This window comes from Loa loa, assembly GCF_000183805.2.
Source record: "Loa loa unplaced genomic scaffold supercont3.148, whole genome shotgun sequence".
Lineage (NCBI taxonomy): Eukaryota > Metazoa > Nematoda > Chromadorea > Rhabditida > Onchocercidae > Loa > Loa loa.
The window spans coordinates 52248-77523 of record NW_018108328.1 but is presented as its reverse complement, the minus strand read 5'-3'; the positions used below and the strand labels follow the sequence as shown (position 1 = coordinate 77523).

The window sequence follows — 25276 nt, the reverse complement described above, 5'->3', positions numbered from 1 at the left end:
AAAACGATGAGCTTAGAATAAAACAGAAAAAACATGGGAAATTAATAGGAAATAAATGTAAGGAATAAAAAATGATTAAATGATTTGTAATGTTGTTAACATTCATTTACAATTTGAATAAGAAATTTATTTTATTATTTATTTGGAATTTCGCGATATTGAAATTCGCGACAACGTTTGCTTTGGACTTTTAATTATGCGGAACCATTGGTTTTTGGATATAAATATACAAAATCATGTGTTGTGACGTTCATTATCTATATAATATAAGATTTTATGTGACGTCAATCGTCTGTGGGTAACAGTAATTTATCGTTGTATAATATTCTTTGTCCAAATATAATTTTGTAAAGGACTGTTTCAAAGGTTATACAGCGAGAGTAATTTGAATTATTAGGGTTTGTTCTTTGGTCCTGCTAATCAGATCAAACTCTTTGCCGATTTTTCTAAATTTATTCAACAGTTAAACAAACTACAATGAAATTTGGCATTAACCTCATCTTCATCAGGTGAACGACTAGAAAACTGTTTTATGCAATTTCTTCACAACCACACTACGTAATCTTAGATTCCAGCTTAAGGAGCTTGAAACAGCCTCATATTGTCATTATATTACAAAATTTACCGTTCCAGTTTCAAATTTCTTATTCTTACGCAAGAAATCAAACACTTTCAGTCTTGATTTTCATGGGAAGAAGTGAACTGGGACTTGTGGGCAACTTATTTATTCATTTCATGGCAGTTATTCCTAATGTTTATTCATGTTTTGAGGCGTAACTGGAGGCAATGATAACAATTACTAAAACAAAATAACTCGTTATTGCAAAATGCATAAGTTTGGTGAATATAAAGCGAGATCATGGTTATCAGTCTAATTGATATACCAGATACAACTCACTTTTTTGCGAAAGAAATGTTTCAATGGCTATTCTGCTGTGTGTGGGTGGCAATATTTGCGCATTGTTTTCCTATGGATTCGTAATAGACTTGAATTTGGGAAAAACTCTGGAAATTCGTTTTTATATTTTGATGGGAACCGAACCTAACCGAATGTGCAAATTGGTGAGGACGATAACTCAGTTACTGTAGTGTATTATCATAAATAATCTATTTTAAACGGCATAATTCCGAATTAATAATTATACAGGCTACATAATAACAAGCACCGTAAAAGCGGTTCAATCCGAAACATAGAAGAGGTTTTAAACTCGGTTTCTTAAAAAATTCGAGATATTCGTAAGTATCGACATTTATACTTCCATCAGTTCGCCTTGAACCGTTAACGGGCCCGACTGATTTCAAGAATAAAAAATAAGATGAAATGGCAAGCAGGGGATACGGCTATTCTGCTTTAACAATATTCATGCGACAGCAGCTGTATTATATGTATAAAAGTGGCGTTACTGCAAAATGTTACAAATAATGGATTAATTATAAATGGAAAAAAGATTACATTTCATAAAACAATCAAATGGGGATAATACATGAACGAAGGTAACCAAACATCGGGAAACGTCATCACTTTGTCAATTTGAAGAAGTTTAAATTCTAGAAAAAAATGAAATTAAAGCAGAATCAGAAATGTCCCCTGATCAGTTTGCAACATTTCAGCATTCTATTTGACATGAAAAAATTGCATCGTCCCTTATTACTTCAAGTGAAAAGCCTAAGTAAGATGAAATGGATTAACAGAATAGATTAACCGCCCGCTACAGTGTCGTAGTTTGCGCGAAATAGTCGTTTGTGTAACTGAAGTTTCCATACCGCACCAGACATTACTATGAGTACCATAAGTAAAATGAATATCGTTATCAGTGTTATATTTGAATCATCAGGAATTGGTGGTTCTGTTGGCTTCTCGAATATGAAAATTGCTGTTGTCGTCTAGAAATAAATATGAATTATTGTAAGGATGTTGAATGGAGAGGTCGAGAAAAAAAAAAATAGAGAATAATCAACAAGAATATAAGTACTCCCTAGTACTTTCTGTACTTTCTGGACCTATTTTAGATTGTTCTATTTTGTGAGAATTAGAAATGTAATAGTGAAAACGAAATATTTAGTGACAAATGGATCAAAACGGATCACTCCCATTGATATTCTTTCATTCTAAATACCTACGAAATTAACATCAACGTCATACAGATGAACGAAGCATGAAAAATGAAAAAAAGAATCTAACATTACTTATACCTCCTTGTTATTTTTAATCTTTCTTTCATTCTGTTCGCTATCTTCTTTCGCATTCTCCTCTTCCTCTTCTTCCTCTTCCTCCTCCTCCTCCTCCTCCTCCTCTTCCTTCCCCTTCTCCTTCTTTTCTCCATTTCCTGCAGCTCCTTTGCTTTTTCCTTTTTCCTTTTTATCATCCATCTTCCCTTCGTCCTCGTGTTCTCCACCTCCAATTTCATCTTCCTCTTCCTTCCTGTCTTCTTTTCCTCTTTCTTTCTTACGGTCTTGACCTGAATCATTGATTTTACCCGATATACACATTACATATCCAAGATCAGATTTATGCGAAAAAGTTCAGACTTTGGAAAATTTAACGTAGCCCATATCCCTTCAACGAATTCACATCTTACCGTAAAAATTATGCTTTGTTTTTTCTACAACTGATAAGTATACGTGCAGTCACTCTCCTACCAACTGTCCGAGAGACACCAAATCCTTCGGTAGCTGGGCATTCTCGCTCTTATACAGATAAATCGTAAATCGGAGAACTTTGAACTAAATGGTTCAAACATTTGCTGATACTGTCTCTAGGGTGCCACAAATTTTTGATTTTTCAGGTGTTACCAGGTTTTTGGAAAAGCGCGGTTTCTTCCGGTTTCTTGGATCTTACTAAAATAAATACAGATTACCCAGCAGCATACAGCATAATCCGTCACAATGATATTCAGGAAAACCTGTCTAGTTTTGGAAATTAGATTTCGAACGTGCATGGGAAAAAGCGAAGTCTGGAAAAGTTATGTTGCCTTTTTGGGCTATTTGTCACTTAATATCTCGAATGATCTAAAGAGCTAAAAACTCCAGATATTACCGGGACTTCCAATTTTATAGTTGGAACTCTGCCATCCGATTGTTCTCCTTCCTGACTGTTGATGACGTTTTGTTCAAATCAAAGTTTAGAACTGACATCAGGAAGAAATTTTCCCGTCAAAACAAGAATTGCAAAATTGTTATATTAGTGATAAGTTAAAACATAGATTAGGCGAGATTGAAAGGAAGGATGGTAAGAACTTCATTCTCTCTAGCTAAAACAGTTTTCGGAACAATTTTTGAAGCTAATGCAATAAGATCTTTCCAGCACTAAAAGCATTATTATACCAACTTCAAGAGTACTTTTTATAAATAAACTTTTCATGTTGAGATCGTTAAATTGATCCTGTTATTCAATTTCAAAAAAGGTCAAGAAAACATAAAGGAGGCATTTACTTGCTGCCTTTTGTTTTCTTCTCGATTCTTTCTCCTCTCCTTTATTTTCCTCCTCTCTTTCTTCCTCTTCTTTGTCGTCATCTTCATAATCTACCTCCATTTTAGGCGGTTTCCTAAAATCACTGAAATTATTGTCATCGGTTCGTGTAATCATCAATTTATATATTTTGGAAAAAGACAAATTTGATGTAAATCTACTTTATTGTTTTCCTGTAATTTGGTTCTTTGCTTTTTGCTCTCGGTAAAACGGTTTCCTGATTTGCTCGAGCTCTTCCTATCGCGCGCCTGTCGTTAGTCTAAATTATAATCGTTGATAGAAAAGTTATAAATACGGGCATCGAAAGGTAAACGAACTCTCTGGTAACACTCGAAAACTTTAAACAAGCTATCCAATATTGCCGAGACCGCTCATCAGTGCAATATCCCCATATTTTTGTTGAAGATTAACTGTAACTGTTTATCACACATGTAAAACAAATAAATTACCTGAAAACAAGACTCAACTTCCACTTTTTCAGATTCGAATCGTGCACAACCCGTCGGCTGCATTTCTTCAGCAAGTTCAGCTCCATCTAGAAATGATGCACAACCCATCGTTTTATATTCCGTCATATGACCGAGCTTACTTTTGATGGAAGCTTTGAAACAAAATTCGCCGGTACAAGTTGTATTTCGTGATGACACCTACAAAATATGTCAAATCAATGGAATGTAGACGAAGATATTATCAATATTGATCTTCTTCGACGACAATTTATTGACTGAGAAATGGTCTATATCCAGTCCAATGGATCCGGAAATTTAGCGCGCGCGGATGAATAGATGTTTTTTCACCTTTTCATGGATCTAGCTCATTAAAGTGACTGAATGTGCGATATTGATTTTACCATTCCCTCATGAAGTTCCTGAATATCAGATTAGAATATATCAGAAGCAATAACAAAATAAAATTTAATTATAATACAGTCATATCTCTCAGAAGCTTCGAAAAATTGAACAGATTCTGAACTCCTGAACTTTTTGTTCGGTAGATGAAATCATACTTCTTTTTATCATTCCTCTGTTTACCATTATTTTCAAGTGATAAGTAAGAGAACAACCTTCTACATAATAACTTCGATTATTTACCGAACTATTACCTTAGTTCCTACTGCTTCCAGTGTAACGAATGTCTGACACTTCATTTTTTCTGGTTGCGTAATTTCCGGTTTCTCACTGTTACAATAATCAGTCATGCATATACATGCTTCCGTTGCGAGTAATTCATGTGGATCCTTGGAAACCGTATGATGCATAGCACCGGTAATAGGCGGGATCATGCAAGAACCTGCTGATCTCCTCTCGATTAACGGCACTGAGGCATTTACACATCCCTAGAAACATTTTGCATTTTTTGTGAACTTCGCAATAAGAATGTGCTGGCGGTTATCGTTTTGCGAAGCTTGGTCTAACTAATAGAACTTTCACACGACACTGCTTTAAAACTTTAGCATTTCGATATAATGCCCATTCCCGAGAACTTGTCTTTCAGTGTAAGGAACATGAAAATTGTAAAAAAATGCTCAACTTTCCTGAAAACCAGTAATTCAAAATGCTTCCTCGGACTAATTAGCTATTTCAGTTAGATTTCCATGTTTCCGAATAAATCAGCAATATTTTGATAGCTTTAAATATGTTTTAAAATTTAGACACAAAAGCAGTTTAAAGCAGTTTAGTTTGTCTTTCATATTTCTGTTTTCAATTTTAAAGTCTGCCACCTTTGAAGATTCTGAGATGGAGAAGGAAGAAAATAACCTGTTCAGACTTTTTAGTGCGATGGTTGACGACGTAGGAACACATCTCACCAATACAGGTTTTACTCTCACAATGAGCCCCTTTGCACACACACGTGATGAGAGGTACTGGTGCAGCCTCCAATCGTCGAATCGCCTTGTCATTGTTGCAGTAGTCTTTGTCACAAAAGCAGGTAAATGGTTCCTGTAAAATCTTGATAATAACTAGCTTATCTTCCTCAGATATTATAAAGGCTTTGAATACTTCACATCCACAAATCTCTACTTCATGTCGTTTTTGTTTCATCTGATTGGCAACATTTATTATTTTACCAAGTGGAAAAATTAATCGGACTAATGCATCAGTCCTTTTTCTTTTTTCTCTTTTTCTTAAAGTTTGTCATATCAAAGAAGGTGCGAAATTTCGTTGAAAACAGAATGACCGGATAAGTACTCTAGGCTGTGACAACCACAGGTTTTCAAAAATGGACTCCTATAAAAATCCTAATGTTTCCGTTGATGATTCTTTTCTGAGCAGTCTGCTATGAACAAAGTAAATCTATAATATTTTCTTAAACTTATATATCAATATCACTGCTTTGGGTGATATTAGAATGTAAAATGAGACTAACTATTCGTCATACAATGTCTGCAAAAATCGTCCACATTTGTAAAGGAAGATGGGCAGTTGATTTTAATGCTCTAAATAAAATTGCGAAAGGGAATTTTTCCAGATTCTTAACGCAGAAAAACAATTTAATCCATCTTAATTTCATTAGCTTTTGTATTTTCTACCATGAAAGGATTTCTTGATATGTAGTTGTTGAACGAATATTCCACTAATTTGAAAGCATAATTAAATGATGTCACCTATTCAATGTTTTCAGTAACCTAATGTTTTGGCTTAGTTGTTCCAAATTGTCATTCAATCTTTTACGTTGTGTATTATTAACAATGAAATAGAAAGCAATACCTCGCCATCTTCATCAGCAGTCTCACAGTGACTTCTGATATTTTTTTCCAGCATTCGTCCACTTATACAACCTTTAACAGTGCGTGGTTCTCCCCATTCAATGGTTCCCCATCGCGGCGCATACGTTCCGAGAATGCAATAGTCACCCTCGCAAAATGTCCCCATGCAGTCTTTACCGACACAATCCAAACATTTCACCGTGTTACAAAATGGCAGGAAGTATACAGTGAGCAGTACTTCCATCCATAATCGTAACGCTTGATGACAGTTGATTACCCCTTTTGTTGTCGATGAAAATGAAATGAATAGGCGTTGCATCATTTCGAACTACCTGATGAAATATGCAGAACAGGTGGATCATTAAAGGTAATGGAAGGATTTATATGCTAATAAATTGTCGATTCTTACAAGTCACATAAACTGGATTGACAGCACGATAGATGAATTAATGATGACCTGGCCTAAGATTTAATCATTTCTTATGCTTCCTGCTTTTTCAATTTCAGATTGGTAAACTGCAGGGAAGTTGGAGGCTGGATAAGTCTAGTTTTAACATAACTATTCAATGAGGCAAAATCGGAGTAAAATGAAGCCAGTAAAAGGTATACAAAAAAAAGTGATAAGCCAGCTTTGTTAAAGATTGTTATCCATTCAACTTATCATTTGAAATTTAAGGAAATAATTTTAACAGATATCTTCTAATCGGAATTTAAGTATGTAAACCGATCAAATTTTTAACTTTTTTTTTCAGGAGAGCGAAGCAATAGAGAAGAGAAGAGAAAAGGAGGGAAGAAAAGTGCGTGATGGATTTGTGAAATTGACCAAGAGTGACTTCTATATAAGCAATACTGCTAAAGAGTGAGACTACTTTACAGAAGGAAGATAGAGCTATGTAGGAATGATTCTTAATGCTTAATGGTTTGTAATGAAACGATCAAAAGTTTCTGAGCATAAATCGATATGGCAAAACATTGGTATTATATCACGTCATTTATAGAAAACTGACAGATCACAAACAATGTACTATTTTATCGTTAATTTTAAGGTAAGAGCAAACGCCACATCGTCGTCATAGATCGGCTTGAAAAAAATCTTTTTTTTTTCCATCTGAACATTTCTGCATCTAAAGAGAGTCCTTACGAAGGCTGAATAAACGGAAACGGGAGTGGTAGTGCTCGGAAGGAAAAAAGAATAATCGACAAGCGCCCATTATTAAACAATCAGTTGGAAGGTACAAACATCACATCGCATTAATATAGAAGTAAAAATAACATCTGTGTCAACGTCTCATATGCTTTTATAAGATTGAGCTATTCAGAAATGAGTGCAGCTTTAGAAGAGCATGGAAAAAGGAAAATGCTGCTAAAGAAAATCCGATTTTTCTGACTGACTCCTTTCCGTCTCTGAATCTTCCTCTCTATGGCCGACGGAGCCTGGAGTAAAACAAGTCTTAAATAGATTGCAAGTAGATGATTGGGTGAGAAGGGCCTACACAGTGGCCTAAAGGCAATAGTGGATGTATGAAGGCATGGACACAAACATATCGCTTTCTCAGACAGCAAAATCAATCACAGACAACCTGATTCATTGGAAGTGCTATTTCAGGAACTTGAAAGAGTGATTAAATGCAGCGTTCATAGCTTCTTTCTCTTATATCATATATTTGGCTGATCACACCAAATAAATGTACAGTGCAGCTTCTGAAAAGTTGAAAATTTAAATGCCTCATTTCATATTGCTAAATTTCATTTGCCATGAAAATTACAAACTACTTTTGCATATCCGAACAGAGCTATCTTTCCAATCATCTTCGTCTGATACAGTGAACTGCAGTTTATTGAAAAAAATGAACCTTTTTATCGTTGGGTAAATGAGCTTTTAAAAAAGACTAGCAGTGCAAAATAATGGCTTAAATCTTTTTTTAAAATGCCTTATTAGTAAGGTAAGGATGTGAAAGGGGAAAGTAGGAAAAAGGACAACAGAGATGAAGGAAAACGATCTTAGCTATTCAGTTCAATGCTGCGAATTTAATAGCTATCAGCGTTGTAGGTTAATTTCATAATATCACTGAGCAGGATGCATAACTTACCTGCTATGAACATAACGACAGGATTCTCGATTCCTCTCATATATCCAGAATGAGAAAAGAATAAGCTCTAAAAAGATGCACAATGTATAATTAACTTATTCCGTCAAACTCCATGGATTTTTAGCAAACATTCGACAAAATGAAGTTCCAGAAAGCTATGAATTTAGATAAAGTCTTTCTGTTTCATTTTACCAACTGTTAAATAGCTGTTGATTAGAGGCGAAAGAATTTTTTTGAAAACCCCATTTCGTGCTTCAAAAACTCCATTTTTCCTATCTCTTAATTAGAATTCTGAAGAAACTTTAGAATTCTAATTAAAGCATTTTTTTTTTTTTTTTTTTGGTCGATCAGTGAAATGCAAAGTGTTACCTTTTGTATGAAATACAAAAAGACTGTTAACGATGATGTCATCAATAGAAGCATTACTCAAACACAGAAAACATTAAAACCTGAAGATTTTCGTCATCAAATTAATTTGGAAGATAATGGCCAGCCACAGAGAAGGAAGGACTACAGGTGCAGCAGAAAGAGATCAGTGTTGTTTGAAAATTTGGGCCAGGGTTGCTTTCAACTGAGGATATCAAAATGTTCTAGCTATAAAGGACTCGTCGCATATGTAATAAACTTGAAAAGTACAGTCGACTTTCCAAATGTCACATTTTTTCACATTTCTGAGTAGCTTTAAAATCAAAAATTACCGCAGTAGTCGTTTCGATGAATAGCAATCGCAAGGATGTGATGCACAGCACTATGCTTTCAATTATCGAAGAAATATTTGATGCTTCTCGATGCTTTTTGCCAGTGACAATGTGTAGTTTAACTCCAACAGAGAAAAGAACTAGTGAGTACTGCATCAAAATTTCCGTCACATAAGCGACTTCATAGCGATCCGAGTTAAGCATTTGCAAAATAACGAAAAACGTTTCTTGAAATGGATCCAACTAGCAACATTGATAGTATCATTCTGACATTTTACACCTTACTGGTTTGTGAATGACAAAGATTCAACTTTTACTTATTGCAAGTTCAATCTTCATTCATTGGTTCGACTCGTTTCCAAATACTGATACTCATTACTTTTCTTAAAAAATTTCATTAACCTCTTCCTTCGATAATCATTCGCAACTTCTTGGTCCTCAAAAAAAAGGACCAGAAAATCCAAATAGAAAGTATTTTTAAACACTACTTACTCATCCATGCAATGAAATCAAATTCGGATATAATTTGTAATTTGATTTTCAAAAATAATAAAGTCTTGTAACAGAAGTAATAAAGAAGTCAAAGAATGAGAAGTAAGGGACGATATCCATAATATTTCTTCCACTATTCATAGCCAATTCATTTCGATTAATCGGTGAAATTATTGAAATCTTACCGTATAAATTAAAAAATATCTTTTGAAAATATTATTGAGGATGGGGAACAAAGCAAAGGATCAAATGCTAATGTTTTCCAAGTGCTACGCTGATGGCAAATAGGAAGGAGAAAGGTCACCATATCATGGGTAATTCTCTTCATTTCAGTATCTTTCTTGAGAAGAGTGACCTGAATTCATTAACACTTCCATCTCTGAATTCATTAAGACACCATTCACAGCTCATCAGCAGACTGCGCAAATCGGTGTCTTCATTTGTCTCTGCCAACCCACAGTTCTTCATCGTCAAAACGTTGGATTTTCATAATGTTTACTGGTGATGGTTTAAATTTCGCTGCATAGTGGTTTAGGCTCAACTTTGGATGACAATTGGTGAAGTGTTCGACCTAGGGAAGATTGGGAGTGGGTTATCGTCAGTATAGTGTTATTAAATCTCCATGAAAGCGTCCGTTCACGACAGGTCATCCAATGTTTAATCTGTCATCCACGCATCGGTCTTGTGGTGAATAACATTCACAGCCTTCTCCCTTTAGTTATGTTAGTTAACTGTCGTCACGGTTTAACTGTACCATCCAGTTCCTTAACATGCTATTATTACTCATTTTCATTAAATTTCAGTCTTTTTCCATTATTTATTAAAGAGAAAAAGTCACCCTTCTAGCTGCTATATTCTAAATTATAATTAGTTTCCAATGGTCTTTGGCGACTCATAGCTTTCTTGACGTGGTTTATGGGTGGTACTCCAGCCTGGAATGCAGTGATGTGGTCTTACTTTCTACATTTTGAACCATACTGAATGTCTAAATCTGACGGTTTCTCTAACTCTCGAATCTCCTGACCGTTCTTTGATGCGGTAGGAGATTCCTAAGAGTGCAGTATTATTGCTCCAGCGCTTAGGTCGTATGACAATTTTTGAAAGCTGGTCTATGGAAGCACTTTGTTTTGAGTAATAGAATAGCTTTTCTGGAAGTTCCTTGCTCTTCCTTAATTGCGATTTGCCAATAACTTAAAACAGGTGATAGTATTCGTTAATAAGGGGAGTCCATACACTAATCGTTTCAATAAATTCTTTCACAAGTTCACATCTACACACGTGCTATGAGCTATGAGATACGTATTTCAGTAATTCTAGGCGTACGTAACTAACATAATTAATTGACTGAAATTTTGTAATCTTAACTTGTACAACGCTCACATATCATCGTTTGATTGCACTTAATGCAACGAAGATATGGTTTTCTCTATTTTTGAAGACAAAATCATTTGATTTCATTCAGAAGTGCAATTTTTGCGTCAACGAAACATTAGAAAACCATTAGGAAGTAATTTATGCGCTTAAGACTTCAATTCAATAGGATTGTATTCGCTAGTGAGTTGTCAGTGAGAGCAGTCCTTTTAGCATGACTGGATGAGTGATAGTGTCGAGCAAATTCGAAATAAAGGATTGTGGTGACTTAGTTGCCTAGTGACTTCAAGCTTATTCTCCTCATTATTTCAACCATGCGATGTTCGCCACTTATTGCACTCAAAGACCTTCTACTCTAGGTAAGTAATTCTCTCTTCTGTTCATATTTCGAATGTCTATTTTTATTGTTGTCCGTCTGCACACTTGAGAGTTTCTTCCTCTAATAGAATTTGACTAAGTATAAGTATTTTTGACTATCTAATATCCAAGAAGTTCATTTCTTAGCAGTTCGAATTCCTTAGACATTTGCAATTGTCCCTCGTTTTGAAGCATTCTGTGTTCATAGTAGCTTCTATACATCATTGCGCTGCATACTGTGATAGAAATTTCGTGGTCAAGAATTTGGATTCAATTTACGATTCTTCAACTTTTTGCAATTATTTGTTGTTCCGAGTTAATATCAAATCTGTCTGCTGTATTTATCTTCCTACTTTTATTAATACGGTTGACATCATTTTCTTTTTTTAAGTTATTTAAAACATTTTATTTCGTTTCTCTCTGGAGCGTTCAAAAGTGGCATATGGTAGATTTTTTAACAATTCAGTGGTTGATGTAACTTTTGTTCCAGAAAAAGACTGCAGTTAGTACTGATCTGCATATGTTATGGAATTATGAAGCTATGCTTAATGTCACGTTCTTTGTTTTTCTTTATTTTCGTCTGTTTTAGCCTTATTTTCAAAGAGGCAATTACTGCTTAATTGGTCGGGAATGACGAGTCAAATTTTCATGTTGTTATTCATACTAAGTACTTTGTCACACGTCTTTGTATTATAGATTGTTGCATGGTATTGATTTACTAAATTCAGGTAGAGGATATGATATGAAGGGTCACGGTTTTTTTGTTTAGTGCTGTTAAAAATTTCGATGAGCTATGAGCTAAGCTGTTATTGTTGCTTCTTCCTTTTGTTTTCCACTTGTTTTCATTGGAATTTGATTTGTTGTGAATGGATAAATGTGTAATGGATGACTCTTTTCTCAGTTCATTAAATTGCGTAGTTCAGGACTTATTTTACGCTAAATGCTATCGTTAGTTTCTACAAGTGATGTTAGGATAGAAGACACTCGTGATGTTAGGATAGAAGACACTCGTCGAACTCTATGCCTATAGTTTGGAATGTGCAGAGAGTTTTACGCAAGAGAAATAGCTGACAGTGCTTATGGAATGAATGAATTACTAGGGAAATGTGATTAAGGTTGTGGCAACAGTATGTTAGCGGTACAATTCATTCGCTTTACGACAGAATAATGGTATTTATTCCAAGTATGCTTGCTTCTGTTCTGCATCCAGTTAACACTTCAGGAATCTGAAACATGCCTATCTGCAAACGGTACCTCTCATGATTTTCTGGTCCTGGAGTCACTTCTTTGCTATATGCAGATATTCAACTTTAAAGGAACTCATGATGGTAAAAGGAAATTGTGCTTTGTCATTTCAATGGCTGAAATAATCTGGTATAAGATAGGAACTTCCATCCTTCGAAAGTATTTTAAGTTACTGCTAGCACCTTTTTCGTCACTTCCATTTCGAGGCTCTTCTGTGAGGTTTGTCGTTACTTGCCATGAACAAATGGGATGGGTCCCTTGGATTGTATAAGCACGCATCGGTTCTGGCAATACTTACTTACCTGCACACTATGCTCCTTTCAGTACAGCATGAAATGTATACAGCATACAGTTGAGTCTCTCTGTCTGACAAAGAAAGAACAGCATATATCTATTCTTACTGCATAGCTCATTGGTATGTGCGAGTATGGGGGCGATAGTGCTAGTTACTAGTCGTTTTTCTGACATGTTCACTTTCGCTTCCAGAACATCCAAGAGTTGTCTGCGCTAGTCATCTGAACCATTTTGTTTAGTCCGGAATCTCGTAATCAGTTGGAATTGAATCCTTTTTTGATTTTTTTTTGAATCCTTTTTTTAGGTAAACATCGGACATATTCGTCAGAGATCTCCCCAACTGCAGAGGCTTATTTCTTCTGCTAATTATTCTAACACTTTTAACGGTTTCTTTATTCTGCACAATTTCAAAACAAAGCATGATTTAATCAGTGCCAGCGCACTGGATATAATTTGCGTAATCGAGATGTAATTTCAAAGCGGGAGAGCGGAACACTCTGCAGTGAGTTGTTTTCAGAGAGCAAAGAAAAGGAGAACGATTGCCAGATGTCAAATACTAAGGAACGAACATTTATATGTATTAAACCAGATGCCGTACAGCGTGGCTTGATTGGGAAAGTTGTTGAGCGATTCGAACAACGGGGATACAAATTGGTTGCTATGAAAATGCTGAAAGCTGCAAAACCACATTTAGAAGCAAGTCCACCTACAAGATATCTTTTCTGTTCTCATAGTTCTACGTACTGACAGAATAGATTTCAATGGAAGCTAGACAACGCACTATCGACTTCAAAATTCCTTGGTAGGAAGATAGCAAAATAAATTTTTGCCATAAGCATCCAAACGAAAATGGAACTTGACTAGTGGGAGTTTTCATTTCAGATACATTATGAAGAATTGCAAGGGAAACCGTTTTTCAAGGATTTAGTGAATTACATGTCATCCGGACCTGTAGTTGCCATGGTATGGGAAGGCCTTGACGTGGTTAAACAGGCACGACAAATGCTTGGTGCCACAAATCCTCTAAATTCGATGCCAGGTCAGGATTCATTACCTTCACATTAGTTTTTATTGTACTGTGATGCTTAATCGTATAAAGAATCAGTGTTATGAAATGAAAATTTTTTTTGATTATTAGAAAAAAATACAGCGAGATGCAATATGAAGTGACGGGTAACTCAACAAATTTTATCATTCTGTTCCATCGAACACTTGTCAAGTGTAGGTATAATTTGAGGCGTTCCTTTGTTTCATTAAGGAATTTTATTTCAGGCACTATTCGTGGTGATTTCTCAATACAAACAGGACGAAATATAATACATGGTTCAGATTCATTATCTTCAGCCGAACGTGAAATTGCTCATTGGTTTAAACCGGAAGAACTCTGTGAGTGGAATTCGGCAACAACAACTTGGGTGTATGAATAGAAATGATAATAAACTGATAAACCAAAGTAGTTTTAGCGATTAACATTGTGCCGACGTAATTTCATGCTTTTCAAATTCTCAAGGATATAAAATTGTAAATGAAATTAAATTCCTCATGTCAAGCTCACATTTAAAGGTTTAAGAGGATCCAGATCTCGTCCTCTTTGATTATCAAGTTGTCCAGGAAGAGATGGGGGACCTTTCATGGTTTTATACTGATTATTACAATTAAAAGACAACCATAACTTAGTATTTCATTTATCACATGTAGAATCGATCAGTATTTAGAAGGAACAATGTTATTAATATCATGAACAATGTGATCCATTAGCACTTCGCCCCAAACACATTTTCTGTCTAATAGACGACCATCTTCATCTTCAAAATATTCCACATCCAAAACACGATGACATCGGGTGCATTTAAAGCAGTTAAGGTGATATAAGCCACCATCTGTAGTGCGTGCCCAGTTAAAATTTACAAGGAAAGTAGATCTTTTTCTGAATTTTTTTAAGCTTAAGAAGCCCGAAAGACATCTGCCTAAAATAAGTGTTGAAAGCTAATATTTTTAAGGATTAACCATTAATTTTGGTATGAATGTAAGAGTAAAGCTTTTAAATCTCATCGTACGGAATTTGATTTTGTGAAAGCGATGCAGCTAAACGTTGACATGGTTACAGATGGGCTGTCTGAGGAAACTACCAAGTATGGGTGTTTGTTAGACCATTGGACATAATGTCCTCAAGTTTGTCAGACTACAGAAGGGTGAGAGAAGCAAGAGTAGAAGGAACGAACCATTTACGACATAATCGTTGACAATGGACCTTTTGCACTTATGACATTTGGGGCTGAGTTTGTCGAAGCAACGAGTACATGCGACTTTAATACCGTCCATGATGAAGCTTTCCTCGATATAACATATCCGCTCATCGCAATAGTTGCAGCATAAGTGGTTCACGTGGTACAGTTGTCCGCGTGCCAAAATAGCTTGCTCGTTCAGAAATGGCTCTGCACATTTTGCACAGCGACCTCTACGAAACATTTTGGAATAGCAAATGTTCCTAATGCCAGTGAATGATCGATTGAGCCAGAAAGAATCTAACATCCGCTTTTTAGACCATTAAAATCTACCCCATCTATCTAGGTCACGCATTTTGCCAAGTATTACTTGATCTATTGGTTTGCACATCGACCGGTCTCCTCATACTCCGCTGTAGGCTGTGGAATGGCAGGTCAATAAGTCGATGATACGTGGTTTTTTTCGGGAAGTGGAAGAATTGTTGTGGTGTGATATGGAATGAACGATGTTTAAATACCAATGTAATAAAGGGATCAGATGATAAAGTGGTTGATGTCGCATGATGGGTGATGAGAGTGACTCGAGTGAAGACGGTTTTATGGTATCAACGCGACATAACTTCAACCCCAAACCGCACCTTGTTACAATCATTAAATCCGACACCGGTAATAACTTCTTCCTTTGTCTGTTTTTCTTTTCTGTCCACTTTAAGATGTAATTCGTTTTAGTCTCGACCATTTTGTTTTTATCATACTCTTACTGCTCACTGATTTTTGTAGAAGGAGCAGAGTGGATGGTCTTCCTTCATTTCATCTTTGTACAGGTTTTGGTTTCAATGTCAAGGGACAAGTGAGTGAAGGTGGTCAGTTACGAAGTATCAACGGAGAATTGTATGCACCTTTGCAACACGTAAGTGCTGTACTTCGTGGAGGTGCAGCTGCGAAAGCTGGATTATTGAAGGGGGATCGCATTTTGCAAGTGTAATTTTATGCTATATTCTTAATGCTTTAACGCATTTTGTACAACATATCAAATCTAACGTCACCACTTTTTACGTTCTTTAAAGTAATTTACAAATATATACGGTACTATTCATAATATCGTACTACACTCAACAGTTAAATCGTATAACAATTATTATATCTTGCAGAAATGGTGTTGACGTAGAAGGAGCAACGCATAAACAAGTTGTGGAACTCATAAAAGATGGTGGTGATAAGTTATCACTAGTCGTGATTTCTGTGAATGCTGTTGATGCAGAGCGTTTTGAAAATGGTCTCCCTGACGAAAGTTGTACATCGTGCAGGCAATCTTTGAAAAGATATTTTTTACAAGTGTGAAGGTACATGTTTTTGTCTTTTTGTAAAAAAGAAACAGGTCATATTTGATGAGAGATATATCCATTACAGATATGACTATTCCGAAAAACGGTCATTGCCCATAACTATTCCAAGTTATCAGACAGTAACAGCTAATGGAGAACGCTTTGTTGCTTACAATGTACATATGGCTGGTCGACATCTTGGATCACGACGTTACAATGAATTTGTTCAATTGCATAATTTACTCAAACATGAATTTATTGATTTTGATTTTCCAAAATTGCCTAGTAAATGGCCATTTTCATTATCAGAACAACAGCTGGATGCTCGTCGACGAGGATTGGAATCGTACTTGGAAAAGATTTGTGCTGTTAGAGTTATAGCCGATTCCGATATTATGCAAGTAATTATTTCCTTTTTCAATTCCGAAAAATGACCCAGCAGAGTGAGCAATTCAGGACTTATTGAGATTTCTATGATAAAACTGTGGAAGTGCTTAGTAAACTCAATCTGAAAGTTAGCAACTTATAATTGAAATGATGCATATTGGTTGAACTCAAATGTGGTGCTATTGAAGCATGAATAGCTTGCGTTGAATTTATCTAACTTTACTATCTAGCTTTATTGTATTTATCTAACTTTAATTTTATTGTAGGAATTTTTGATGGAAGACTCATTGTCAGAATGTGCGGTTGCTGATGTGCACATGCGTATATTATTGCCAGATGGCAATTCTCTCCTGTTGAATATTAAGCGTCACTGCACAGCAATAGAATTATATATGGTAATTTTTCATCCTCCTTCACCTCTTATCCTATTATGTTTTTTATTCATCGTTCGCTCAAGAATTGCTTGTAGTCCCGGCTTTCCATGCTGAAGTCTTGTTTCATGTATTATTTTATTGTTAGCGACGCTTTTGTCAGGTTATTATATGTATGCTATCCCTTATATAGAAGTCCGTTATATGCTTTAATGAACAAGTCTACCACTTAAAAAAGTAAAACTCTGATAAGCCATTTGCTTCGATGGATTTAACTTTCCGAACACGTTTATAATAAAATATTTGCCTGAGAGAATTGTTTATAATTCATCTTACAGGCGACCCAGAAACGTTTGAATATGTCTCCAGACGCAGTTAGATACTGTGCGCTGTTTGAAATGACTGAATGTGGATTCGGTATTCTTTTTCGTTATCTTAAGTTTAAACGACCTTTCCAATGAATAAGTCTGATTTTGTCAAGTTACTTAAGAGTTTATAAGTTGTCTTCAATAAAGTGAAAGAAAAGGAAAAGGGAAAAAGTTTCATAGAATTTTTAGATGCTTTTCATGGGTTTTTCAGATTTACGGTTTCAGTAAGCTAAGATACTAAACTGTTTTAGGAACTGCTTCTTTTTTCTTCAATTATAGAACGGAAGTTAGCAGATGACGAGTATCCACATGCTCTTTATATACAAAATTATTCGTCCGCAGCGTCATCTTGCATTTTACTTCGGAAATGGATTTTTGATATCGATAAGGAAATTGAACTTTGTGGACGGTATTTCTTTTTTTTTTCTATATCTTAATTTGGAGAGGTAATTAATGTATGACAAAGAAACCTGGAATGGTTGTGTTATAGTAAAAATGCATCTGAATGAAATCATGAGTCCACAAATGGAAATCTCTGTTGATTGAGTTTCTAACTCATATTAAAACATCTTGACAAAACTTCATGCATTTCTATTTATGGTAATGAAAGAGCTTATCACTTTATTGCTATTTTAAACTTTCAGCATCAGCATGTCTTTAAAAATCGTCTCCTTCAAATCATTGATTAAATGCTGTTCGTAGTCATTGTATTTTTATCTCCTGATTTATCTAATTTTTCTTTCAGTGATAGGTTATTCAAAGAATTATGTTTCTGGCAAGCAATTACAAGTGTGAATGCTGGCCTTGTATCTGCCAAAGAAAAAATGTTTCAGCTAAAAGCATTGCAGAGCATTGAAAGGGCTGATAAGGTGCTTTTTTATTATACACAATTAATTGTTGAACCACCTTCATATTAGGTCACTAATTTTTGCATGAAAAAATGTTGTAATATTCCCGTGTAGTTCAACTGCCTAATTTTGAAATAGTGCTTACCCTTATATAAATTGACCTATAATGTGAAAACGTCTCGAAACAGAATTGGAATGATGATGTGTGCAGCAACATTAGAACACTTGGAACCAAAATTTGAGTATCTTTTATCGATGACAAAAATTCGTTCGGAACTTTCTCTGTCCAAGTAGATTATGTTTGCAGTATTTAAATATGGTACGCACAATGGATGGTTACAACAGAGTTGTTTTTCCTCACTGTGGTTGTGGCAGTCGTAAAGATGGTGATATTATATTAGGAGTTGAGTTTTCTCAATTGACTATACGAGCATGCGATTACGAGGGCAATCTGCAGGTTTGGTTTCCTATTTAATTATTCTTTAGAAAGATAAGACTCGTTTGAAAAAATTTATTAAATCTTGTCAAATTTTTGCCTTGCGAATCATTTTACAATACAGAAGGATGACAAGAAGGTTATTTAGGAAGAAGAGCTGGTATTCGAATGGGCTGATATTTTGGAATACAAAGTTGTTGATAATGGTGCTACATTTGTATTTGAATATGCTCGTTCACAAAAGAAGCCCAAATTAGTCAAATTACGCACTCAGTTTGTGAGCATTTATTTTTTATTTTAAAGTTTAACTTTTTGAACCTTCTTAAATAAACTTTTATACCTTCCAGTTTAGATGATATAAAATCTCTAAAGTGTTAGTGATAAAGTTCCTTATAATTGTACGAAAAAGCATAGAGCAATGCTTGAAATTCACTGTAATTTACAAAAAGTCTTCAATGTAATCAAGCACTTCGGGAATCTTTCCAAGACTAAACGATGTATTTTCGTAGAAAAGCACTAAGTCACTGGCTTGGGTGAACAGATGTTTCGAAACATTTTCATTTCTCTGTTGTTGTCCACACCCTAATATATTCGGGTTTGCTTATTGGTAAAATTTTGTTGCAGGCGGTATATATGAACTTTTGCTTTTCACGAATATTCGAGGAACGTGAAGAACGCGCTGGGATGAATTTTTGTAATGAGGACTATTAAATCCTTTAGCTCTAGAAATTTTCAAATTAGGTTGTCTTACCAAATTTTAGAATTTGAAAGTCAATAATTAACAGCATCAAGATGTTGTTTGGAACCGTAAATTATGTTTATTTGTTTTTTATTTTTTGATTTTGCATAGGCATGGGAACACGTAAATTAAACTAGCAGCTTGCATTTATGGATATAAAGGTGCAATCGAAAGACCCAGATGGGAGATTTTGGGAAACATAACGGTATTGCTGAAAATTTTGTTGGAAAAGTAGTTGTGGGATTCAATGATTATAGTGTTATGATTTAGTTCTTTAGAATTGTGCCAGTTGAGCTAGATTTTGTATATGGCGGTATACTTAGATTTTTTCTTTTCCTTGTGTATGTTGAAAAGTCGCAGGACCCAAAATTTTTTGTCTGATTAGATATGGTCAAGAATCTTTACAATCCTAGACGAGAATCAGTTATTGTTACAGTCTCTCTATTTAAAATGGTCACCGCTTACAATTTTATTAGATACATGAAATTTTCGCTTGAAGAAAGTATTTAAATGAGGTAAAATTCAAATATTATATTCACTTGCTCCATTGTTTCATTCTTTCCTAGTTTACGCTTCATTTTTTTGAAATATTTGACAGAAGTAATTCGATATAGTACATGTACTTCCTTGTTCTTTTTTTTCACCTTAATGCTCTTCCGAAGTCATTGTTACGAAGTTTCAATTGTTTGATCTGCTGACATTCAACTTTTGTCATCACTCATAGTTAGATATCATTATTATCCCGACGCCATTTTTGAAACACTTCAATCTAGCGAATATTTTCCTTCCTATGGTTTAAGGATGATATACTAGGATTTTGTATATTCATTTAATGTTATGTAGATGATTTTCTGTATTTTTATTTCTGCTCTTGTTTGCCATGAACTACTTATAAACTCTCCATCATGCTTAATTCTGAATTTTTTCTGTAATTTTTTTCGAGTGATCAAATTGTTTTTGAAAGCTATGCATTTTTTATTCTATTTATGACACATTTCAAGCACCCGCTTCTCTTCATGTATTGTTTCATTACTCACTAAAATTATCGTATTATTCCAACTTGCCGGGTCTTTGTCATTTTCCACTGTTAGACTACTGATTGTTTAGTAGTGATAGTGGATCAGTTTTCCTTTTTTTTTCCACGCTCAGACGTTGAACACTTCCCATACTTTATATTTATTCTCCTGATTTCAACATCTGTCCTCCTGTGCTTTCATATTGTTCCCAAAGTTTCTTTTTGATACGTTCTTATGTATTATTCACACACACACACACACACACATCTTTTATTTTTTTTCTTTTTATTTTATTCTTATGCTGTCATTATCTTTATAAATTGGTAGGCATTGTTTTGCAGTTTACTTAAAAAAAAAGGTTCCTTTGTGATACCTATTACTTCACGTAATGCAATTTGTATTAAGATTTTTCCGATCCATTAAAATACTATCTCCCAATACTAGTAATTCGTGCGGGAGCAGGTGAAAAATCTTGATGGAAGTTTCATTTTGCTTCTAAGTTTGATCTTAAGAGTTCAGAAGAATCAGGCGAAAGAACGTGATATCCTTGCATTATATTATTTACATGAATGATGCAGATTCAACTAATTTATTTGTGTATCCATTTGTACAATAAGTTTTTATGGATTAAATTTATTTTAAGATGTCCTATGCTTTATCTCTTCTGGTACTTTCTGTAGACATTGAAGCTAAGGAACTAATCTTTTGATTTTATAGCTACATAGGATTCATTAATGTTTTATGGAATTTGTATTTAGCCTCATCCTGTATTATGGAAAGTGTCCTGATGAATAGCTTATAGTTCTAGCTTATTCAGATAGTGATGTAGAATTGTAAGGTTTTGCAGAGTGAAGTCATGGAACTTCGAGGACATCGAAAGAACATACAATTGAATGTCGTTTGACGGACCGGGCGTACCACAGCAGACGCAGCACTTTCCTCTGTACGATTTGGAACTCTCCGATGATGGTTCTTCGTCGGTAATCAGTGAGTCTGAAAAACGGCAAGGTATTAATGTAGCCATGTGTCGTCTTCAGTTCTTAATATCGATTTGATAAAATCTGAAATTTTTAGTAGGAATTTTCACTCTGAAACAAATTCTCAAATAAAGTTAGTGTTTTTAGTTTATTATGGATTATTCGCCAGTATTCTTAATTAATACATGCTCTTTCATGTTATGATATATTCAGAAAGATGTTGGGGTCTCCATAAGTTTTGCGAAGCAAGTGGTTTTCAGAAACAAATTGACCATAATTCAGTTCAGTTTGAGTCATCAATATGGCTATATTGTTAGACTTTAACTGTAGATAAAAAAAAAGTTATTTGACTCTCTCTGTTATTAGTTATCCTTGGAACTGCAATTCAATATAGCCATATTGATGGCTCAAACTGAAACTCAGGCTCTGATGTACTTAGGCTCTGAATTATCCGTTTCCTTCAAATTAAACATGTTTAATTTCATGTTCTGGACGACGTCGAACATTAGGAGCTAGGCAACGGCAGGGCTCGTCGACATCATCGACACAAATCCTTCCACCTACTGGCAATAATGGGTCACAGCGTGCGCACAGCTCACCTTTACCAGCTTATCCAGTGAGCATACGCCAGCAGCTGGCTATCATAAAACAGGTTTAACTACTTTACTTACTTTTTTCCACCCTTACTTTTTTCCGTGAGGGATTGATAACTCTTCTCGCAGCTTTTTTAGTCCGGACAAACTTCCACTTTTTTGTTATTACTTTTTATTAAAAAAATTGAGTCAGTAGGACACGGAAAACTTTTTGTATTGGGATTTAATTTTCATAATAAAAATTTTGTACTTTTTTTCAAAACTTATCTGAATCGTCAGTCTTAAACCATAGAAGTTACGCAACGCATATCAAAATGAAATTAGTTACAAAAGTTACAATTTTAAAGTATGGGACGATCTCTGCATCTGTCATGATGAATGAATTTTTAGAAATCAATTTATAAAACGTTGTGAGTTATGAAACTTTCTTCATACTAATTGTGCCTGATCGTTGGTGTATCACTTCAGTCACTTGTAGCAAGAAGTACTATTGTAAATTGTTGTTGCTAAACTTTGCTTTACAGTAATGTTTATGAACTACATATTCTAAACAAATATTTTCTCTCATTCTGTTCTGATTTTAAATATTTGATTGACAATGTATAAAATGTGACTCATCATGCTTAATGAGTTAATGGTTTTAGTATTTTTGCTTGAACTGTTTTTACTATTTTCATTAACTTTTTAGCTGCTGAACTAGTGATCCACAAATTTAGAGAAATTACTATTTATTTCCCCATCTGATCACTGAAGGTCAGTGTAATCGATCTCAAAAGCCTTCCAGTGGTTTATCAATTTTGTCAGACAGTTGTTTTTTGAGTACCATTTTTGACCCAAATTTTGCTAGCAAATTCACCTGGTTGGTATCTAGTTGTACAGCTTGACATAATTCATTATCCTTCCAATATTCTGAATAATAGAAAATGCGAATAGTGAGTGTCCTCATCTGTGTTTCGATTAGTATGACTATTTGTTGCTGCAATACCAACTGTTGCCAGATTCATATAACTTTTTTCTCTGCCCTCCATTTCTCTGCATTCCCCTCCGCCATTCCGCCGTCGCTGTCATCATACACTCTTTCTGTTTTCGATTTGTTTGCACCCGATCAAATTCTTTGACATCCGACAAACCTCGTCAGAATTTCATTATCATGGGGCATTATAATGAATTTGTTGTAGCTCACATTTGTGGGTGTGTTTAATATTCACAAAATCTTTCAACAGAAAAAATTGGGGAAGGGAGTGGGGAAAAATAGAGATTATGAATAAGTTATGAGGAAAATTACGAATAATATGCACTCTCAAGCAATCTTACTTGTCAATCTTTTTCTGAATAACTTTATGAATTAAATTCTAACGAGTGTAAAGATAGATGGCATTTTTTCCCAAACCTCAAAGAGGCAATAAATGTTCCCTTATCATTTTCTCTTTGGAAAATTACTTGTCTTTGGCTCCTTCAATTCCACTCCTTCCAATACAGTTGTTTCGATTGCTCCCATTTCAACCTCTTTATTTCCAGAAATAAATTCTTGTTATATTCCTTAAGTTTTTAGTCTTACGCATCCAAAAAATGGTGGAGTCCTTACCTTGTTATACTTTTTTATTTTATAGTCACAAATAAATAGTACCTCAGTAGGTTGGATTCCCCGACTTTTTGAAACAGTTTATCTCTCACTTAATACGTAACTTCTATTTATCCCTTTAAATTTGTCACCTTAGGAAAATGAAAAAAATATAAAATCTCATTAGAAAGAAGATGGAAGTGTACAATTATTTCTTCATTGCATAAAATGATTTTGGATGGATGCAGTTTTATTGTTATTTTTTACTAATTTTTGAGATGGAACAACCAATGCAAGTGGCGGTCGACTCGTCTTCGACCAGCTTGCAGTTATCTCAAGCAATCAGTGCATCACCTGGCTTATCAAGAAAACGTATTTTGAAGGTATTTTGTTTTATATACTCCGTGTTGTCGGTCAGACTGTTGCAGTGAATTTATCAGTGATATTTATTTCAATATTTTGAAGGTTCATAAAAAGAATGAGCGTGGAGAGACACCATTGCATGTAGCAGCACGTAAAGGAGAACACCGACTGTGTAGGAAATTAATTGAAGAAGGTGCACTTATCAATGCTCGGGATTACGCTGGTTGGACTCCCTTACATGAAGCATGCTATCATGGACATTTCAAAGTTGCTAAACTTCTTCTTGGGTTAGTTTGTCTTTGTGGAAGTTCTGTGTAATCCGTCAGATCATAAACTGGCTGACCTGAGCATTTCCAGCTACGATGCAGATGTTAATGCGCTGTCGGATTGCGATGATACTCCCTTACATGATGCTGTCGCGAGTGGAAACGAAAAGGTAAATTTTAATCTTTATAGTTTTCAGGGAATTTCTAGTCAAAATTTTTTTTTGTGTTGAACACTGCGTTTCACCGCAGTTCGCTGTTCATATTTATTTCCAGTAATAAAAAAGCTTCGTTTACAGTTGGTTTGGTTGCTGTTACACGCGGGTGCAATTCGTGATCGTGTTGATAATGATGGGAAAAAACCGCTTGATATTTGTCATTCAGAATATAGTGGAATAAGGAATCTTCTCTCCAGTGCTACCGTCCCTGAACTATGTCCGATCGACGAATCACCTTCTTTAAGTCCGTCTAGTCCACGTCACATAGTAAGAAATTTCTCTACAACTATCACTGTTCACTTTAAAATGGTCAAACAAATTTAATGAATTTGTGAAAGTTGAAGTATAATTTTGGTGACTGAAGATATGCACAGGAATATTGCTTAACATTAGCTTGATATCAGTTTAATACCATATGAAATGGACAGAGGTGTGTAAATTGAAGTACAAAATCTTGATGCAAAGATAATAAGAATTGATTGATTCGTTATGTCTCTGTTTTAGTAAGAGGGATGAAAGTATATGAGAAACGTATCTTAGATGATGAGAAAAAAAAATGAAAGAAAAAGTTGTTAATAGGCGAGTAAACTTCAAGTCTGATATCGAACAGTTTTAGAAGTTTGTCGTTCTTCATGAACTGGATAAGCGTGTTAATTAATCTCATTTACAAACCTACAGAAGTTTCAGCAAGGGTCGTCCCAGATGCTTACGATAAATGTAATGCAGCTTACCCCAGAAAAGCATTGCTTAAGATCACCAAACAGTGATGATTCGGTAGCCAGTGCAGAAACTTTTCCGAGAGAAAGGAACGCAGAGACCAGTGAAGAGCTGCGAATGCAATTACAAGGTTAATTAATAGATTT

The 25276-nt window shown here is 34.9% G+C and overlaps 5 protein-coding genes across 6 annotated transcripts in view; 3 read left to right on the top strand and 2 right to left on the bottom strand.

The window, feature by feature from the left end:
* Positions 1-1460: 1460 nt before the first annotated feature.
* Positions 1461-6512, bottom strand: LOAG_04138 (hypothetical protein). Its single transcript, XM_003139675.2, has 8 exons — positions 6178-6512; positions 5227-5409; positions 4572-4805; positions 3919-4116; positions 3631-3728; positions 3433-3545; positions 2194-2459; positions 1461-1884 (listed from the first exon to the last, which is right to left on the bottom strand). Exons 1-8 carry the CDS (start codon positions 6496-6498, stop codon positions 1699-1701), a joined length of 1599 nt encoding a protein of 532 aa, XP_003139723.1. The 5' UTR covers positions 6499-6512; the 3' UTR covers positions 1461-1698.
* Positions 6513-13269: 6757 nt separating this feature from the next.
* LOAG_04137 (nucleoside diphosphate kinase) lies at positions 13270-14150 on the top strand (the record flags this gene model as incomplete). The annotated part of the gene is made up of 3 exons (XM_003139674.1): positions 13270-13419; positions 13606-13762; positions 13996-14150. 3 exons carry the CDS (start codon positions 13270-13272, stop codon positions 14148-14150), a joined length of 462 nt encoding a protein of 153 aa, XP_003139722.1.
* A 27-nt stretch (positions 14151-14177) lies between these two features.
* Positions 14178-15328, bottom strand: LOAG_04136 (hypothetical protein). Its single transcript, XM_003139673.2, has 2 exons — positions 14946-15328; positions 14178-14603 (listed from the first exon to the last, which is right to left on the bottom strand). Exons 1-2 carry the CDS (start codon positions 15253-15255, stop codon positions 14428-14430), a joined length of 486 nt encoding a protein of 161 aa, XP_003139721.2. The 5' UTR covers positions 15256-15328; the 3' UTR covers positions 14178-14427.
* Positions 15329-15511: 183 nt separating this feature from the next.
* Positions 15512-19394, top strand: LOAG_04135 (PX domain-containing protein; the record flags this gene model as incomplete). Its single annotated transcript, XM_003139672.1, has 11 exons — positions 15512-15614; positions 15773-15929; positions 16100-16249; positions 16359-16674; positions 16927-17055; positions 17370-17448; positions 17679-17808; positions 18145-18268; positions 18555-18704; positions 18832-18960; positions 19308-19394. 11 exons carry the CDS (start codon positions 15512-15514, stop codon positions 19392-19394), a joined length of 1554 nt encoding a protein of 517 aa, XP_003139720.1.
* Positions 19395-21331: 1937 nt separating this feature from the next.
* Positions 21332-25276, top strand: part of LOAG_17902 — a gene marked incomplete at its 5' end in the record, with an annotated part of 12185 nt that continues 8240 nt past the window's right edge. For both annotated transcript variants that reach the window (XM_020450567.1, XM_020450566.1), the window contains 6 exons: positions 21332-21446; positions 21925-22067; positions 23848-23952; positions 24035-24219; positions 24290-24368; positions 24495-24680. In XM_020450567.1, the coding sequence (XP_020305738.1) occupies positions 21332-21446; positions 21925-22067; positions 23848-23952; positions 24035-24219; positions 24290-24368; positions 24495-24680 (813 nt within the window). The remainder of the gene's footprint in view (positions 21447-21924; positions 22068-23847; positions 23953-24034; positions 24220-24289; positions 24369-24494; positions 24681-25276) is intronic.

Bases quoted from the DNA above. Each gene is read 5' to 3' on its own strand.
- LOAG_04138 (XM_003139675.2), bottom strand. From the start codon at position 6,498: ATGATGCAACGCCTATTCATTTCATTTTCATCGACAACAAAAGGGGTA. The intron at 5,410-6,177 runs GTATTGCTTTCT...AAGATTTTACAG, and splicing joins CTGCTGATGAAGATGGCGAG to GAACCATTTACCTGCTTTTG. The intron at 4,806-5,226 runs GTTATTTTCTTC...AAATGTTTCTAG, and splicing joins GCACTAAAAAGTCTGAACAG to GGATGTGTAAATGCCTCAGT.
- LOAG_04136 (XM_003139673.2), bottom strand. From the start codon at position 15,255: ATGTTAGATTCTTTCTGGCTCAATCGATCATTCACTGGCATTAGGAAC. The intron at 14,604-14,945 runs GTTCGTTCCTTC...CACGCACTACAG, and splicing joins CAACGATTATGTCGTAAATG to ATGGTGGCTTATATCACCTT.